Source organism: Mus caroli, chromosome 3, assembly GCF_900094665.2.
Source record: "Mus caroli chromosome 3, CAROLI_EIJ_v1.1, whole genome shotgun sequence".
In the NCBI taxonomy this organism is placed as follows: Eukaryota; Metazoa; Chordata; class Mammalia; order Rodentia; family Muridae; genus Mus; species Mus caroli.
In genome coordinates this window covers 90,331,513-90,350,682 of record NC_034572.1, presented here as the reverse complement: position 1 = coordinate 90,350,682, position 19,170 = coordinate 90,331,513, and the positions used below count along the sequence as shown (strand labels likewise).

The 19,170-nt window shown below is 46.2% G+C and overlaps 2 protein-coding genes across 2 annotated transcripts in view; one reads left to right on the top strand and one right to left on the bottom strand.

Moving 5' to 3' along the window:
- LOC110291881 overlaps positions 1-18,352 on the bottom strand; it is a 22,372-nt gene extending 4,020 nt beyond the window's left edge. Inside the window, exons 1-3 of the mRNA XM_029475542.1 lie at positions 17,751-18,352; positions 2,178-2,300; positions 325-417 (exon numbers count right to left, since the gene is read on the bottom strand). Coding sequence (XP_029331402.1) covers positions 325-417; positions 2,178-2,300; positions 17,751-18,294 — 760 coding nt within the window. The 5' untranslated portion in view covers positions 18,295-18,352. The remainder of the gene's footprint in view (positions 1-324; positions 418-2,177; positions 2,301-17,750) is intronic.
- On the top strand, positions 2,050-2,484 carry LOC110291270 (histone H4). The gene has a single exon (XM_021158313.2). The coding sequence runs from the start codon at positions 2,086-2,088 to the stop codon at positions 2,395-2,397; it is 312 nt and encodes a 103-aa protein (XP_021013972.1). The 5' UTR covers positions 2,050-2,085; the 3' UTR covers positions 2,398-2,484.
- Positions 18,353-19,170: the final 818 nt, after the last annotated feature.

The following is a 19,170-nucleotide window of genomic DNA, read 5'->3' as shown; positions in this document are numbered from 1 at the left end:
GAGTGCTGGGATTAAGGCATGCGCCACCACGCCCGGCTATTTCTTTGTTGGAATTGAATCTGACAAGAAAAGATAGGTCAAACAGTTGTTTCCTTCTAAATATGTGTATTGAACATAGACATGGGAATTCTCAAAAACTGAGTAATTCAAAGGGGGTGGTTAGAATTTGGGGTCCACATACCTAAAGTAGGGGAAAGAGAATGGAAGAAGGGACACTTATGGGAAAGTCAAATGACTTTGGGAAAATAAATCGCCCTTAGGAGAATAGACAGGGACAGGATAGTCCTGAGACAGTGTCTACTCAAGAGTGGTCTCAGGTCTCACCCCTGAAAAAGAGAACAACGTTATTGTTGCCCACTCCTGTCCACACCCCCTTCCCTATCCTCTTCCCATCCCCTTCCCCACTCCGGGGATTTTCTGCAAACAGGATAAAATGTTGATATCTTTTGCAGGGTCCACTCTTAAACAGATCTCAACCCTTCTGCTCAAAATGATTCTCATGTCTGAAGTGGGAGAATATTCTTGATTCCCTTCAACTGAAAAGATGGTAGACTCTGAGTCTGCCTCAGGCCCTGGTACCAAAGCCCTGTCAGCCTGGCACATGGTTGTTTTATTTTACAAGGAAAGAGGCAAAGGCAGGAACTGTCCACCCATAAACAATTATTGAGCCTCTACTGCACTTCACCTTAAAAAGAAAGAAAACACAGAAATCACATCCCATTAGGGACATAGTCAAGGATGTGGAGAAGTCCGCACAATACAGAGATGTGAAGCAACACAGCTTCCAGGGGTCGCCATGGGAATCAGAAAACAGTGCCTGCGGGATGGAGAGGCTCTGAATTCTAGGGTGCTAGTTTGGGCATGGAGGCATGTCTATGCATTGGTCCACAAACAGGATCTATCCATCAAGAGACCTGTATGACTGCCCGAGGTTACTGGGGTAGGAGGGAGCTCTCTTCCCTCTAAGATGTACAATTCACAGGTCTTAGGTTTAAAACATTTGAGTTGAGAGGGGGGTCTGAGCCCCCAGCCTAAGGTGACTCAAAACCTACATCTATCTACATGTCTGGAGCCAGAAAATCTGGATAGAAAAAAGGTGGTGGTGGTGGTGGTGGTGATTCATGAGCACATATAGATGTTAGAATAAAGGAACAGTCAGAACAAGGCCTATCAGATCACTTTAAAAACAAGCCCCAACCAACCCACTACGGTTCTGATGCAGAATGCTTTCTCATGATTCTTCCATGGGCGGCCCTGGGAACGACAGACATACTAGAAGTACAGACTCCAGTTCATTTCCCAGAGCGTGACTGTATGAAACAGACACACACTTGAAAAAAGTGAATTTTAGCCTACTGCATAGTAGAGACAGTTTGGGATAACTGAAAACAATGGGCGGGCCTCAAAGGACTTGTGGAAACGAGTTTAGCAGCATTCCCGGGCTCCTCGGCTTGTCAGCGGGCCTTTGGGTAGAAGAGCATGGAAACCCACTGACCTCGGTGAAAAGGATCGGCGGCATCCTCAGTTTTCCTATGATCTAGTTTCTGCTTGATCTGAATACTGTGTCTATATCAACGAAACAGGCGACTGTACGCAGAAACGCCCGCGACCTTTCTCTTCCACACACATTCCTGGGTCCGCTGCTTTCGATTGTCACGCTGGGTATTGGAACTTTTGCTGCGGTTTTTATCTAACAGGAGCTCCGGGCCCTTCAGTGCAGCGCTCTCCCCCCTCATCTCTAAATTTCTCTTTCTCCGGTCTTTTGTCTTTTTAGCGTCAGTGCTTTCCAAAGTCTGTGTCATCTCTAAGTTTTATTTGGAGGAATCTGAATTCTCCGAGGGACTTCGGCACCATAATTTAAGAAAATCGAAAATAAAAAAATAAAGGCTTGAGACTGTAAGGAACCGGTAGAGGGCAGAGAAGAGAAAAGAAAAACAGGAAGATGACGCAACATCCAGAGCCGGGATAATTTAGAAAGGTTCCCGCCCGCGCGCTTTCAGTTTTCAATCTGGTCCGATCCTCTCATATATTAGTGGCACTCCACCTCCAATTCCTCACTAGCTGGTGTTTCAGACTGCATTAGCCATGTCTGGCAGAGGAAAGGGTGGGAAGGGTCTAGGCAAGGGTGGCGCCAAGCGCCATCGCAAGGTCTTGCGAGACAATATCCAGGGTATCACCAAGCCCGCCATCCGCCGCCTGGCTCGGCGCGGCGGTGTCAAGCGCATCTCCGGCCTCATCTACGAAGAGACCCGTGGTGTGCTGAAGGTGTTCCTGGAGAACGTCATCCGCGACGCAGTCACCTACACCGAGCACGCCAAGCGCAAGACAGTCACCGCTATGGATGTGGTGTACGCTCTCAAGCGCCAGGGCCGCACCCTCTACGGCTTCGGAGGCTAGACGCCGCCGCTTCAAACCCCTCCCGCATCCCTAACGGCCCTTTTTAGGGCCAACCACAGTCTCCTCAGGAGAGCTGACACTGACTTGGGTCGCACAAGTATAACCGTGGGTCTAGACTCTAAGGTAAAGGCGCTAGTTTTCCTTGTGACTCAACGCTACTAGGTGTTGCAATGGCTATGTGGGTGTGTCCCTGTTTCCAGTGAGTGGCTGTGCTTGGCCGGATATTTGGTATTGTTTCTATGGCCCCACAACCCACCTTCTATCCTTCCTCATCTTCCCAAAAGATTTTCTCAGGCCATGTTAGAAAGCTAGCTGCCTAGGTGGAGGTCACGTAACCCTCTGCGCCAAAAGGCTACGTAAGAGAGACCGGGCGTTGTCCTGCTGCTGATTGGCTCAGTGGAAGTTAGGCGTGTGGCCTCCTGCAGAATAAAGAGCTGGCAGCAAAAGCTTGGGCAGGACAGGCGGGAGACAAGCAGGGACAAGAACGGAACAGGGATTTAAAGAGACAACGTGGTGGGACACAGTGGCAAGAAGTCGGTCGGGCTAGGTAGATGGGTTAGCTGAGGGACTGTCAGGAAACAGGCCAACAGCCTTATTGTATCCAGATGTCTCCGGTGTCTTTACAATTAAACACCAAGCAGGACCCCCAAAAGTCCTCGCAAAACTCCTCAGTTTAGGCAAGGATCTAGGAAATAGTGGACTGGAATCGAAGCTCTGCAATTGCAACGACATTTTAATGTCCCATAACAGAGGCAAGCCAGGTGGTGACAGCTATAATCCCAGCAAGTCAGGGAGGAAACAAGGGTTAGAGGTTCAAGGACCACTTATGCATGATTTGGGGGAAAGCCTGAACCACAAGACCCTGTCACAAACAAAACAACAAAACAAAGCAAGCAAACAAACAAAAAACCCTCATGAGGGTTGGAGAGGTGGCTCAGCACTGACTCTTCCAGAGGTCCTGAGTTCAAATCCCAGCAACCACATGGTGGCTCACCATTTCTAATAGGATCCGATGCCCTCTTTTGGTGTGACTGAAGAGAGGACCAGTGTATTCGTATACATAAAATAAAATCTTAAAAACAAAAAGAAAAGAATGTATAGTCAAACAAACAAACACAAAACAAAAACACCGTGAACAATGAGTGGAGGCACACTATATTATTTAGTGGAAGAAAATCTTAGAAGTCACTCAGGTGTGTGGTGTGTTGGGACCTGTTTAGAAAGAGACTTGCCAAAACGTGTGTACCATTGATCAGATGGTACATTTTAATTTTGATAAGGCAAAAGCAAATTCTCAACATGGCCAAGAACGCAGTAAGCCATTCTCTATGTATGCATCTATATTCTGTAGCACGCTGATTTGGGTTGAACATGTTATTGGCTGTGGGCTTGTTTTTATTTTATTTTGGCTATTGCATATTAACCTTTTACTCAGGTGAGATGACGTGCAGCCTCTGCTGCATTCCGTTACACAATCACTTATGAAAATCCAACTTCCAATCAGAGAAGTTGGATTTTAGTGTATATCACCTCGGGTATACTGTGAGGATCACCATAGGAATATAGTTGTATTGATCCGCCTATAATTATTGTGGTTAAAGGAAATACATTTTAGATAACTATATGCAATTGTAAGAAGCATAACTCAGACCGTGTTTAATGTGCTCTTCCCCAACGGTAATGTTTTACAAGACCATATGAGGCAACCAGAAATTGTCTCTGGGAAGAGTCAAGGTTCGGAAGCTGGCATCGGCCTTTGCTTATGAAGGAAGAGGGGAAACTGACTTACTAGAGAACACTAGAGTCCCTGGTGAGCCAAGCAACAACATCCTGATTGGCTCTTTCAGCCAGTGGGACCTTAATAGGGAAATTGGTGAAATGCAATGAGTTTCTCCTATTGTACCAATGTTCATTTATTTGGGTTAAAGGCAATGCGTTACATCAGGAGAATTTAAGGGAACGGGAGAGAGAATCTCCTTTATTATTGGGATACTTTTTGTAGGCATAATTTTTTGCAACCTACTTTTAATAAGGGTTCAATCTCTCTTCTAGCGACCACCCAGCAGAGGTAGTGGAAGAGAAAAGTTATTAGGATACGGGGGAGTGCTCAGCAATAGTTCTTTGGGGCGAGCTTGAACTTCAGTCCCATAGCAAACACCAAATAAGACTCAGCAGCTATAGACCAGTCCTCTAGGCAGGCAGACACCAGACAACTGTAGTTCAATCCTGAGGAAACCACCAGGCTCCCCAACTGGCCTGAGGTGAGGCTGCTGAAGTGGCAAGCTGCCCAGGAACCTCATGAGCAGTGAGTGGGTGAGTTTCTCTCAATGTCTCACAAGGCGAATGTGTGTGTGTGTGTGTGTGTGTGTGTGTGTGTGTGTGTGTCTTTAGTGAAAAATACTGAGGCGGAGCAAACCAAACCAATGCTCAGTGCCTGTCTTCCACTGTTTGTGAGGTCACATTTATACTCCTTCATCAAGCGTTCTTTCACGTGTTCCCTGTATCCAAATATCCTTTCACCTGTGTCTGCTTCAGGAAAACAGTCTTTCATGTGTTTGCTTTAGCAAGACGTCCTTTCACCTGTGTGCTCCCTCAAAACATCATTTGGCATAACTAACTTTCCAAAAAAAACTAGAAGTTTTCACTTCAACTTTTTTTCCCCACTCTTTATTCTTTAAATTTTTCATGCATATATATATATATATATATATATATATATATATATATACACACATACATACACACACACAATGTGTCTTGGCCATATCCACCCACTTCTCCTCAGACCAACCCCCATCTCCTCTCCGTGCCAACTTGATATCTTTTAATCATTCTTTCTTTTGAGGTGGGTGGTTGGGCAGCAGAAACGTTGACTAAGCTCTGGTTAGCAAATGGTTTGGGACAGATGATCAAGGGGAGCTGGGTGTCTAGGCAGGTGGCCTATCTGGGCAGCTAGAACTTACGCTAGATCCCTGAGGAGGGATGGCATATGAAGAAGCGAACCTTGTCTGAGTTTGGAGATGGAAGATCTCAGAGGAGCAGAGGAGCCTTGGCAGCAAGTGAAAATAAGATCCCCAGAGAATCCATGAGACCTTTGAGGTAATGTAAAAGTAATTTCTATTCTGATATAATTGTGGTTTGAGAGGCTTACTGCCTCTGGCTGCTGACCTAGATCTACTCCTGGAAGCTTCTAGCTTCCATACAATCTAATCAAGGCCTAGAATGTTTTCAGTGTCTGAGACTTGCTGTTGAATAAGCTCACCTCTTCCTAATTCTTTCTGAACTTTGGCTGGCTGGTCCACTCAGCTGTTCTGGCTCCAACACCTCTCCAAGCTGACTGATTCAATCTGGATTCTCTCAGCCTCTGATCACTCTGCTTTGCCTCGTACTAACTTGGGCAGTCTGTTCCAGTCCTCTGGCTCCTCCTCATTCTCTGGCTTGTTCTCTCTTTCTGCAACCTGTCTCTATACAATTATCCCAGTAAAACTGTCTCCTCTCTCTCTACCCCACCCCTTAAGTAACTTCTCTTCCCTTTCTTCTCTCTGTAAGAGCTGGGCACATCCTATTCTGTCAAATCTTTCTCTCATTCACTACTTTGTCTGCCACATGACTTTCAAACTTGGTGTTTCCTTCTACAAACTAACTTTACCTATATTGTTTGAGATTAAAGGTGTGTAAAGGGTGTGTCTGTATTCCAGCCAGAGGGATTAAAGGTGTGTGCTAAGAAGGTCTGAGCCACACCATAACACAGCCTCAGGGTTCACAGTGTGATCAAATATCCTGCAGCAGGGTGAAGCAGAGGGGATAGGTGCCTACTGAGGGGGCTCCCAGCCTCCAGATCACAGAGAAGCTGGAAAGTCTAAAGGGTACAGCCTGCCTGATGGGTGGGGAAGTTGACTGGAGGATTCTCTCAGGCCTGTAGGGTAGGGAGGAGCAAGCCCTGCTTGGCAGCTTGGGGAATGAGGTCTCAGAGGAGTGGGCCTATGCGCTGGAAAGGAGCAGACTGACCTGATTGGCTCAGGATGAGAAGTTGTGGAGGAGTTTAGGGGTGGGAAGGAGTGAGGCTACGTCTTAAATACAGTTTTCAATTAAATTTGAGTGCAGGTTTGTTGTTTGTTTGTATTTTACCTTTGCATTCTTTTGAGGTCTTCCTGACTTAGTATAGCTGTAACCCACCAGCTATTCATATTGTTACTGTAATGTGTCTTCCAGTCACTGCCACAGAAAAATAAGGACTCAGAGCAGGGCCATGCTGACCACATACCCCGTTATATCCTGTATGTTTTAAGGTTTGTTAATATTAAGAAATTCCACAACTATAAGCTTCCTGAAGGACCCATCAAACTAAAGGGCAACATAAAGTTATGAATAAACTGACCCGAGTCGGGGCCGCCACCAGGCAACACATCCTGCACCTGTGTTTGAGCTCATTGTGACTTTTGTGGTTTTAGCCTTTATAAGCTGACACAGAAAAATATTCCTGGTCATGGCCTCAGACCCCGAATTCTGAGCTATAGCCCTGATCGATCAGTGTTAGGGTGTGCATTCAATAAACCATCCCTGTTTGACTGAGATCAGTGTTCATGTGGTTTGTGGGCGTCTCCTGGACCCCAACACATTCTAGTTTTTATTTGCAAAATTTGGTGATATGTGTAGGTTGGAGGAAAAATAGTAGGCCTTCCCCTCAATAAAATGAACTATATTTTATTGGTCTTCACTTTTGGTGGCTCTCAACAGCATTAAGTACTACTATAGAGTGAAGTAGATTTAAGCACAATGCTTAATAGACATGCTGTCAAAGGAAGGGATCAAGACTTGACCTTGACCTCCAGAAGAAATAGATGTTGTACACACACACACACACACACACACATAGAGAGAGGGAGAGGGAAGGGGGGGGGGGAGGCTCGGCAGTTAAAGGTACCAAATACTGAATACGATGAGGAATCTAGATACTTTTCTGAATCTCAAACTACAGAAGTCAGTATGTTTTGGGGAATTAGGGGAGTTTGGGCAGAAGGATTGAGCTTGTGTCAGTCTTTGGGAAATCCAGAGTGCCTGCCATCCTAGCCAGTTAGGTATTCAGTAACCGAGAAGCAGGGACTGAGGGGAAATTGCAAGGACAGCATTTGTGACCCTTTGAGCTGAAAAAGAAATGGGCTTCCCTTTACAACCTCACCAACAGCTTGCTATTCCAGTTCATGTCATGCTGTAACTCTCACTGCTAAGGGCCTTGCAGATAAACACATCTGATCTTGCTCAACTGCTCTCAAACACTGGCTCACAAAGGTTTAAAGAGAACTAAGCAAATAAAAGAAGCAGAGAACATTTCCAGACTGAAGTCAGTGGTTATGGAAGTGAGATCTTACACCGTCAGCACGGGGCACCTGAGCCTTGCTGCAGTCTTACTGAGACTGATTTGGAAAACCTGGGTTTGTGGCCCAGCGATTTGTGGTTTAAGTAAAAAGATGGAAAGGGTTGCTTTATTTGCCAAGCATTTGAGGCGAATGTAGAGGATGGAGGGATTAGAAAAGTAAAGGCTTCTTTTTTTGTTTGTTTTTGTTTTTCCAAGACAGGGTTTCTCTGTGTAGCCCTGGCTGTCCTGGAACTCACTGTGTAGACCAGGCTGGCCTTGAACTCAGAAATCCGCCTGCCTCTGTCTCCCAAGTGCTGGGATTAAAGGCGTGCACCACCACGCCCGGCAAGGCTTGTTTTATTAAATCTTCCTTTGTGCTTTTTATAACACAGAACTGAATTTAATAATCAATGAATATGTTTTCTTTTCTTCCCAAGTTTTTCCAATATCCTACCTTTAAACCATTATTATACCTTTTCTTTTCTTTCCTTTCCTTTTCTTTTGGGAGAGGGTCTCAGTATATATTCCTGGCTGTCCTGGAACTGTAGGTACACCAGGCTTGAACGTACAGAGATCCACCTGGCACTGACTCTGGATTGCTGAGGTTAAAGGCAGTGCACTACAGAGCCCAGCTGGGTGACACCTTTATACATCTTTCCAGAGAGATTCCTTTGGATGACCTTGATGGTGACCTTTGCCCACATCTTGTCAGTCTCACTAGTACCATGCTATGGCATGACTGAAGCATTTAAGCTATGCTGAGTCTGTGAAGATCAAACCAGAGAATCAGGCTTCCCTTTGCACGAATACATTTCTTCTTTATCACCTCAGCTATCTGTAACAGGAAGGCCCATAGAACCCTGCTCAGCCACTATTACCAACGAAGAATGTAAGATGTAATCATACTTTGGAGGGGGGAGGGGCTTGCTAGCAAAATAGTTTCCTTTTCATTTCCAACCCTGAAAATTCTCCAAGAGGTAAACTCTAACTTCTCTTTCATCTCTAGAGTAATTCAAAACATCCACTAGAGATAAGTACAAAGGACTGTGGGTCTATTCTATGGTTCTGCTTCTAATATAATGGCGTCAGGGAGCTCTCCTGCCCCCCCAATCACATACATTTCCTGGAAACCAGTTACAAGTCTGACTTCTCCTCTCTAGGCTCTCTCCTCTGACTTGCTGCAGCTTCCTCATGAATAGCCAGCTAGCCACCTTTGAGTCATTGTTCTCCTCTTTTGAAATCCTCTACTTTACGGTAGCTATTAATTTTTTTCTAGTTGAGCCAAAAGACCAGAGTTTAAACAAACAGAGACTAGTACACATTTGTATGGATATACAGAGAATTACTAAGAATAGTCACAAAAAGCTAACAATGACTCACGGGTGTAAGTTTTCCCAGCTTTTGATTGTCTGAGTTGTTTGATTTCCCTACACTGTGCATGAATGAGCTCCTTCCCCAGATAATAAAGCTGAGAGTCTGCTGAGAGCAGCCGTGGGGATCCTAGTTTGTCAAACTTAAATGTCCTCATCTTTAGTGTGGTGAAAGTGTTTTCCTTCCCAATAGGAATACTTTAGAGAGCAAGTTAAAATCTATGCAAAGTCAAGCTGAGGACGTGAAATTGCTGGGAGGTGGGGGGGGGTGGGGGGTGGTTCATGCCTTTAACCCCAGCACTTGGCTAGGAGGTGGGCAGACCTGAGTTTGAGCCAGCCTGGTCTACACAGCAAGATCCAGAACAGCCAAGGCTACACAAAGAAACCCTGTCTGGAGAGAAAGGAGAGAGGGAGAGGGAGGGAGGGAGAGGGAGAGAGAGAGAAAGAGAGAGAGAAAGGGAGGGAGAGAGAGAGGGAGAGAGAGGGGAAGAGAGGGAGAGAGAGAGGGGGGGGGAAGAGAGGGAGGGAGGGAGAGAGAGAGAGAGCAAGCAAAAAGTGGTGAAGTGATGTTTATTTTCCATTTTGGTTTTCCCTTTGGTTTTAGGGTAAACATCTTCACTAGTTTCCTGTCACCAGATACTTAGGTGGCACAGATGTCTGCAAGGCCATTCTTGTGTCCTTGAGCCTCTCTGCCCCAGCACTGCCTGAAGCTCACCTGCAGCCCATCTTCCAGGCCCTGAACAATTAAAGGCCATAGGCTCAGAGTTGGTTTTGATCAGTTTCTACCCATGCAGGTGAGTTTTATTTTAACTTGGCACAAGCTAGAGTCCTCAGAGAGGAGGGATCCTCAGTAGAAGAGATGCCTCTATAAGATCAGGCTGTAGGCAAGCCTGTAGGGTATTTTCTTAATTAGTAATTTATGTGGGAGGCCCAGCCCATTGTGGGTGATGACATCCTTGGGCTGGTGGCCCTGGGTTCTAGAAGAAATAAAAGTTTTTCCCGCCTTGCTTTTGGTCATGGTGTTTCATCACAGCAATAGAACGTAAGTTCGCACCACAGCCTTTCCCTCTGCCAGGTTCAGGCAAGCCTGAGGCAGCAGTCGCTGTGGCTGCTCATCGATCTCATCGCCAGACCCTCATCTGCTATTGTCCCGAAGCCTGAGACTAGGCCTCCTACCTCGGAAGCTCCTCGGGCCCCTTCACACCGCCGCCTGCTTACTAATCTCCATGGACAGCTTGATTTCTCATTTGCTTAAGCAACTCGTTTATTCTCTTTACACTTAGTTCCTAAACTCCCACCCTTGTAAAAGGCAATTTTATGTTTAAAATGTCTTCTCTCTGTATATTATAATAAATTATATTAATAAAATCGGATTTTAAAAGATTAGTTTCATTCTTTTTTTTTTTTTTTTTTTTTTTTTTTTTAGATAAGGTAGAATTCCAGAATGGTCCAAGCTGGCCTTGAATTTGTAATCCTCTTGCTTTAGTTTCCAGAGCACTGGGATTACAAGTTGGTACCACTTCACTTGGCCCAGAACTGTGTTTTTAAGGTCTACTTCTGTTTTTAGGTGTCGTTTTCTGAACATAGTATCCTCTTTCCCACACCACATACCTGGGTAAATGTGCATATTAAGACTTATTAGCCAATATGATAGTGGTGGGGGGAGCTTTATAAGGTCTCCTAGCATTTCTATGTTGGGTTCTATAATAAATAAAACACCAAGACTGAAAGCAAGCTGGGAAGGAAAAGGTTTATTTCATCCTTGTAGTCCACCATCCAGGAAAGTCAGGGCAGGGACTCCAATAAGGCTGGCATCTGGAGGGAGTCACATAAGCAGAGGCCATAGAGGAGTACTGCTTACTGGGTAGTCCCCAGGGCTTTCTCAGCTGCATCCTTATCCCAGGACCACCTGCCCAGGGACAGCATTACCTCCAACTGGTTGGGCCCTCCAAACAAATCATCAATTAAGAAAACACTCTAGAGCACCCGACTGCTCTTCGGAAGGTCCAGAGTTCAAATCCCAGCAACCACATGGTGGCTCACAACCATCTGTAACGAAATCTGACTCTCTCTTCTGGAGTGTCTGAAGACAGCTACAGTGTACTTACATATAATAAATAAATAAAAAAAAAAAGAAAACACTCTACAGGCTGGTCTCACGAAGGCATTTCCTCAATTAAGATCCCTTCTTCCGAGATGACTGCCTTATGCCAAGTTGGCATAAGAGCCAGTACCAGAGACAGTTAAGTCATGAGAGTGGATCCCTCATCGATGGGATTAGTGAGTCAACTGTTTACCCCTCATTCCATGCTGAGGACTTTTAAAAGCACCATCCATGACAAATACCCTCACCAGACACAAATCTGCTTGCTCCTGCTCTTCTGAGCCTCTACAGCTACCCACAATGCACTTCTGTTTATAAATTACCAAAACATTTTATCATTGCAGCCCAAATGAAGACAGTGTATCTATATTTTGTTGGGTTCCAGGAACCACCCCCAAAACCACACAGACATGGATCTCAGTCAGACAGGGAGAGTTTACTGAGCATACACCCCAGGACTGAGCAAGCAGGCTCAGGGTCCAGATTCAGAAACTAAACCATGACACTGAGTTAAAGTCCTACAGACTTTTAAGCCTGATATCTACATCTGTGCCAAGTTATCCTGTCAATCAGATCTAGAGATGGATTTCCTTAGGAATATGTCTTTGTCTATATGTATCCTCCCATTGGGTTATTCAACTGTGGTAGGGGACTTGCCCTTGTCTAATATTTATGTCTTGTCTACCAGGATAGGACTTGTAACGCTCATGTCTTAACTCGCCAACTGGGATGTCAGTTACTCACATAGATGTCTCTTTCTGCCAGGTAGGATGTCAGCTCCCAGGGAGGTTTTGGGAACTTAAACTTTACTTGACCACCACTCAAAATGGAAGTCTTATTCCAAATAGTTCTACTGACTTCTATAGTGACTGGTTTCTAAGAGCACAGAACATAACAGAATATGTAATCAACTTGGTATTAGAAAGTTTCCTTGTAACACCAGAAACATGAGAAATTTTCCTTTTAATGGCAGGCTATCCAGACAACAGTTACTTAGGCCTTAACCTAACATATATGTCCTTCCTCCTGATGAGGAATGCCCACATTGTTTCCAGTGTCTTACCATGCCTTCTGATAAACTTGCATGAGAATTTCTTTTGAATAAATATCCAGGAACAGAATTTCTGGATCGATGTAAACTTGTCTTAAGCACCAGTGGCTGCCTTGCATGATGGCAAGGTCTACATGCTGCCAGGGCAGCCTCAAGCATACACACCCTCCATCCTGGCCATCCCTGCACATGATTCAACTTTGCAAACTTCAAGTGATATCCGTTACTGGTTTAACTTGCCTTTGTCTGCGTTCTAGTTTTATCTTTTTTTTTTTTTAAAGATTAAATATATTATTTCTGTCTCTGAGGGTGGTGTGGGAGGTTCCTATGGAGGCCAGAAGAGGGTGTCAGGTGTATATGAGCATATCTTTCTTGTGTGTGTTTGTTATAATTTGCACTTTCTGTAATGAATCGTTCATAATTCTCTTATCCTATTGACAGAAGAAAGCCAGCCCTAGTTAGCATTCAGGACCCTAAAGAACCCGCCCTACCGAGAGTTCATCTCTTAGCACTGCCTCTACCACACACTGTGCCCTGGTCACCAGTTACAATTTCTCCTTTTATCCTACTGAATGAAACGGTAACAAGTTCTTATATGCGGGCTGATTTTACAGTGTTCTTAGTGATTTTCTCTGTTAATTTTTAAAAAAACTTAAAAATAAAAACTCTTTTAAAATACAATTTTACAGCCTGGTCTACAGAGTGAGTTCCAGGACAGCCAGGGCTACACAGAGAAACCCTGTCTTGAAAAACAAAAAACAAACAAACAAACAAAAAAACCATTTTTATTTTCTGTGTGTGTATACATGCTATACCCAGTGCAAGACTGGAGGTGAGAGGACAGCTTGCTGGAGTTGTTTTTCTCTTTCCATCACATGGGCTGAGGGATAGAACTCAGGTCACCAGGCTTGGCGGAAGCACCTTTAACCACTATACCATATTACCACATGTGAAACTCTTAAGTATTTAGTCTGAAATTTAATTATAGCTCTGGGATGTTGTAACCTATTAGCTCATGGTAACTTCCTCTTAGAAAATGGAAAGCAGTGTCGTTTTAAATTTTCTCTTCCATGAAATAGACTAGGATTGAAAATAAGCACTTTGTGCAATTTGTTTCCATTTTAGATCTATCTATCTATCTATCTATCTATCTATCTATCTATCTATCTATCTATCTACCAGGTAATAGAATGAATATTTTGCTATAGTTTTATGTCAGCAGGAATCAGTTATGGCTGATTCCAAGTTGCACTAATGTAACCTCCTTCAGCCTAGACAGGCTGGTTCAGACCGTTTGCCACTGAGGCAGAGCCACCTGCTGTGCTGCTTCTCATCCCTTTCCTCTGATGTGACACTGCCTGCTGCCTGCCTGAGGCCGAACTGGTTCTCCAAGATCTTCCGGAGTTAACACCAAGATCTTCCGGAGTTAACTGTGAATTTGGCGAGTTCCTGCTAAAAGGCTGTTCTGACAACTTCACAAGAAACTTGGTGTGACTGGGGATGGGCTCCCCTCTTTATAAGCACAGATTTTATCATTAAACATTGAGCCTTGATCAGAATCCTGTCTTGGTTCCATCTCTCTCTCTTCCGCCTAGTTTCCCTTTCTTTCAGCTCCAAGATGCCCCCCAGGCTCGAACCCAGACATGGGAGCCGCAGGCCGGCCCCAACACACTAAGATATACTGTAAGTCATGTAATATTTCATGTCCAGTTTTCTGAAACCATGAATCAATGCAAAAGAAAAGCAAAACATGAGACCCAGGCTTCATTGGCACATACAGTTTCTGCACATGTTCAACAAAAATAAAACAGTCCTCCCCTGTCTAGAAACTGGCATATTTCAAATTTTCCATCGATTATTTTGTTACCATTGTTTTTCATGATCTAGTTATAATAAGATTTACAATAATACTTGTGGTGGTTCTGTGAAACAAAACAGGAACCACATTATTGGTAAGAAGCCACATTGTTTAAAGTCTCCATATCTTCTTGAATAAGTTTCTGCTTCCTAAGCCTACCTACCCTGAACTTGTAACCCCGTGATGTTGGCCCGGCCCATTTGCCTTGCTCAGCTGCTGAGCCTGTGACACGTGACTGCCCGTTAGCCTTATGAAGTTGTGTCTTCTCAGATCCCTTGCTGGCTCCCCTTCCACATGATGTAGACTTGAATTTATTTTATTGCCTCCTCTCTAATTGGCTAATTATCCCGACAGCTGTTTTCTATCCAGTTATCTACCCCACAGGCAGCTGTGAGCCTCTGTTCAGGTGCTAACAGCCAATTATCTCAAGAGCTGTTTTCTATAAACCCCAGTCCTTCCCCATAAAAGGGAACCCAAAAGCCAATGAGGGGCCGTTCGCTGAAACCCTGTTTTAGGGTGAGGCAGTTGTCTGGTCAGCCCCTTGTGAATAACACTTGCTTATTCAGACAGTCGTGGAGATGTGTTTTTCTCAGGTCTAACAGTCTTTCTTGTCAAGTTGACTGGATTTGGAATCATCTGGGAGGCACACCTCTAAGGCTGCCTCTCCATGAGTGTGTGTCTAGACAAGCTTAAGTGAGGCGGGGAGGTAGGCAGGACCATCACTGGGTCCCAGACGGAATAAAAAAAAGCAAGCTGAGCACCAACTGCTGTCTCTTGACTGCAATGCGATCAGCCCCGCTCCCCCTCCCAGTCTTCTGCTATCCCCCCACAGTATCACCTGCCCCCCCCCCTTTTTTGAGACAGGGTCTGTGTTGCCCTGGCATTCTTTGAAGTCACTATGTAAATCAGGCTGGCCTCAAATTCAGAGATTCCCCTGCCAAGTCTTCTGAGTGCTAGGATTAAGGGTGTGTGTGTATCACCATGCCTGGTTTCCGCTACCCTTCTTAAACCAAAGTAACTCCATCTTCACTTGAATTGCTTCTGTTGGCTATGCTGCTGTTATTAGTCCTAATGATACCATTAGCACCTGTTATTGTGACCACGATGCAATGAAACCACCATACTGGCTCACTCCTGGGCCAGAGAGGCTTACTGGGGACCAAACTTCAAAACTATCTCTCATGGGGGGGGGGGGCAGAGAAAAGAGCAAAAGGGTGGAAAACCAAGCAGATTTTATGACTTTCAGTGGGGTGGGTCTCTGTGCTAATACAAGCTGGATTGATTGGGAACTAGATGCCATTGCCTGAGGTACCTGACCTTTGGGGTGTATTAAGGGAGGCTCTTGACAGATTAAGAGATTCCTAGCAAATAGAAATATACTTTTAGGCCTGTTTATCTACCAACAATCCTGTTTACCTGGCCAAAGTTCTGTTTAGGACACTGTCACCAGCACTTGCCATTTTGGGGAGTTAACTTTGGACCTAACAATTATGTTCTACCCATGTTGTGTAAATTGTAACTATCTACATCCTTATCCCAAGTTATGTGGGTACAATTCTATTCAGGTGAAAGAAACTGGGATCCCTGTCTTTTCCTGTGGCGCCTTCCCCAGTTAAGAGTCTGGAGTTGAGTCCTGCCTCTCCATGAGCCTTATGTCCCAATTCATAGCAACGAGGTTCTTATCCCTTCTGTCCACCTTCCCTCCTCTCTGCCACTCTTTAGATTGATTTTATTTGTTGATACTTTGGGGAGGTCCCATCCTGAGCTCCCACCCACATCCCAAAGAAATGTCTCTGCAGAGCTGACTCCTCAGTGATACAAAGAGGGGCCTTTTCCTTGGCCACCAGCCCCCTGGTGCTCACGGGGTGGGGGTGGGATGCTATTGAGGGTACCCCTGCTGAATTCTCTTCACAGTTATTGTTACCAGAAGCAAGCTAAAGTCAGAAGCGAGGTCACTGTCAAAGAGCACCTGGGCTTCTCAGGCATTGCTTCTGAGCCATTTACTGCTTCCTCCCCTGATTTGTGACCTCAGAAGTTCTTCCCAGAACTCCAGCACAGAGCTGTTCGTGCTCTGTAAGTTCAAAAACTCCAAGAGATCTGGCTCCTTGAACCCAACAGCACACTATAAAGCAAAGATGGATCAGGAAATCAGGTCCATCAGTAAATATTTCCTGCCCAATGTGGTATCTCAGACACTGCTTGGATGTTAATACTATGAATATTGCTGGCCCCATGCTGAGGGTGAGTAGAGTACAGGAGAAGAGAGGAACCCAAAGAAAGGAAAGGGAAGACTTTAAGATAAACCTTGAAGCATGAGGGATTCTGGGAATTTGCAAAGGGGAGGCTATTGTGGACAGAAGAGACAGAATGTGAAGACACTTTACCCACAGGTGTTGCACGCTGCTATTTATTCTGCTGGGAGAACATCTAAACCTAGGAAGCAATAAAAAAAACAAACAAACAAACAAACAAACAAAAAAACCAGAAACTAGCTGTGTGCTAAATTTTTATTGGGATTAAAAAATAATTAAAGTGGCTGAAAAGATGGCTCAGCAAATAGCATCTTTGGTAAGGATCAGGTTTCAATTCCCAGAACCCACACAGCATCTATAACTCCAGTTCCAGGGGATCTATCAGCCTCTATTGGTCTCCTCAGGCACCATGATACATACATACATACGTGCAAAAAGCACTCATACATATAAATCTAAATTTTTAAAAATTTAAATGGATTTTCAAGATTCTCCTTCTAGATTGTTACTTAGTGACAGTGAGAAACCTTCCTGAACATGTAATCTTAGACTAGGGTTGTTGAGAGCATCAACTAAGGGAAGAGTCTGGACAGATGAATAGCATTATACAACTCAAAAGCATTTGTAAAGTATTTGGTGATTTGTGAGTTTTGAGCAAAGGACAAGGGACTTCTAACTGATGAGGGGGAAAGGAAAGTAGTCTATCAGTAAAGTAGATAATCTGAAAGAAATAAAGGTTTGGGAAGCTGTATGGTAGTAGAATGGTATGGAAACAAGATGAATTTGACATATCACTAATGCCAAGAGCTGTTTGAAACACTGGTGTGTGCACCACTCAAGCTGGTTAGACATGGAGACGGGACAAGGATAATTAGGACAATTAGAATGGAACCAAAGGAACGTTGTTTGTAGGTCAGCCTTTTACTATGTGGTACCTCTAACACACACACACGCCTTACATACCATCATAGTAATTGAATCTGAACAGAGTAACTCACCTGATAGCAGGCAGATAAAAGATGCTCATTTTAAAAAAAGAAAAAGCTCCATTACGTCAAATTACATTAGAAGAGAAGGAAAAATATAAAGGAAAAAAGTGAAGACTGATGTTAGAGGCATGCAGAGGTTGAGCACCTAAATATTTTAGTCACCACGCTTCGCAAAGGAGCCTGAAATTAGCAAATTCTTAAGCGACTATAGGCAACATTTGAAAGAGGCTCCGTGGGTAATAAGCACCAGCCACTGCGGAAAGCTATAGGAAAAATGTAATTAAAAGACAAAAAGCTTAACAGCTCTTTCCGGGGAAGCTGTGGTGGCTCTGAAAAGAGCCTTTGTGGGGGACGGATGGAAGACGGGGCGCTCAAGCGCGCTCCCCACGGATGCGGCGGGCCAACTGGATGTCCTTGGGCATGATGGTGACGCGCTTGGCGTGGATGGCGCACAGGTTGGTGTCCTCGAACAGCCCCACCAGGTAGGCCTCGCTCGCCTCCTGCAGCGCCATGACGGCCGAGCTCTGGAAGCGCAGGTCCGTCTTGAAGTCCTGCGCGATCTCGCGCACCAGGCGCTGGAACGGCAGCTTGCGGATCAGCAGCTCGGTCGACTTCTGGTAGCGCCGGATCTCGCGCAGCGCCACGGTGCCGGGCCGGTAGCGGTGCGGCTTCTTCACGCCGCCCGTGGCCGGGGCGCTCTTGCGGGCGGCCTTGGTGGCCAGCTGCTTGCGCGGGGCCTTGCCGCCGGTGGACTTGCGGGCGGTCTGCTTCGTACGGGCCATGGCGGAGACGGAAGACACCCAGACGAGGAGCACTCGGGGACCTGATACCGGCCCGAGCCGGCCGCCTTTATAGGCGCAGTCTTCCCCGCGGCGGGGCGGAGACAGCGACTTGAAACTCCCGCGCTGCCGCGCCATTGGCCGGGGCGTCACCGGCCCCGACCTTGCCCATTGGCTCGGGCCCGCCACGCCACCTGACCCGCCCCCACCCGCCCCCCACGTCCAGCCCCGCGCTCGGCCCACTTGCCAACGCTCTGCGAGGGTGGAGCCACGTCCGGCAGCTGCCCGTAGAGGGCGGGCCCGGCTCTGCCCAAGAGGAGCTCGCGCCCCCGCCCGCCGGCCGTCCATCCAAAGTCCCAGGGCAGAACTAAGCTAGTGTGTGTTCAGCACCGCCCAGCCCCAGCCCCAGCCCCAGCCCCCCATGATCCCTAGAGCCGGCCGCGTCCAGTCCTCGCGCGACACCTCCTCCTCCTAGACATTCCCCAAGGACCGGGCGAGAGCGCGGCTGAGTGCGACTTATGTCTAGACTGGCCTAGACGTCCTAGTCGAGTCTCAGTCCTGGGAAGGGTCAGGCAGGTGGGCGCTGAGTGAGGGACAGTGTTGTGTATGACAGGAATGTGGGCAGATAGGGGCTGAATGCTTGGGACAGACAGTCAGCGAGAACCGCGTATCCGCTCCGCCGAGGCAGGGCACGAACCGAAGAGCGACAACAGACACTAACTACCAGGGGGACCACGGGCAGAATGGGCAAGGAAGCAGAGGACGACACTCTTACTTTTGGGGCAGGGCCAGGAAAGGCCACCAAGACCGGCTACAGTGACACAACTCTTTATCTGATTCAGTGGGTGGCTCTGAAAAGAGCCTTTTTGGGAACTCGCGGGGGTTATATCACGGAGACGCGGGCCGGCGCGAGCAGGGGCCTCACTTGCCCTTCGCCTTATGGTGGCTCTCCGTCTTCTTGGGCAGCAACACGGCCTGGATGTTGGGCAGGACGCCGCCCTGCGCGATCGTCAC

What these genes read in the sequence shown, in the direction of transcription:
- LOC110291270 (XM_021158313.2), top strand. Translation starts at nt 2,086, where the DNA reads ATGTCTGGCAGAGGAAAGGGTGGGAAGGGTCTAGGCAAGGGTGGCGCC.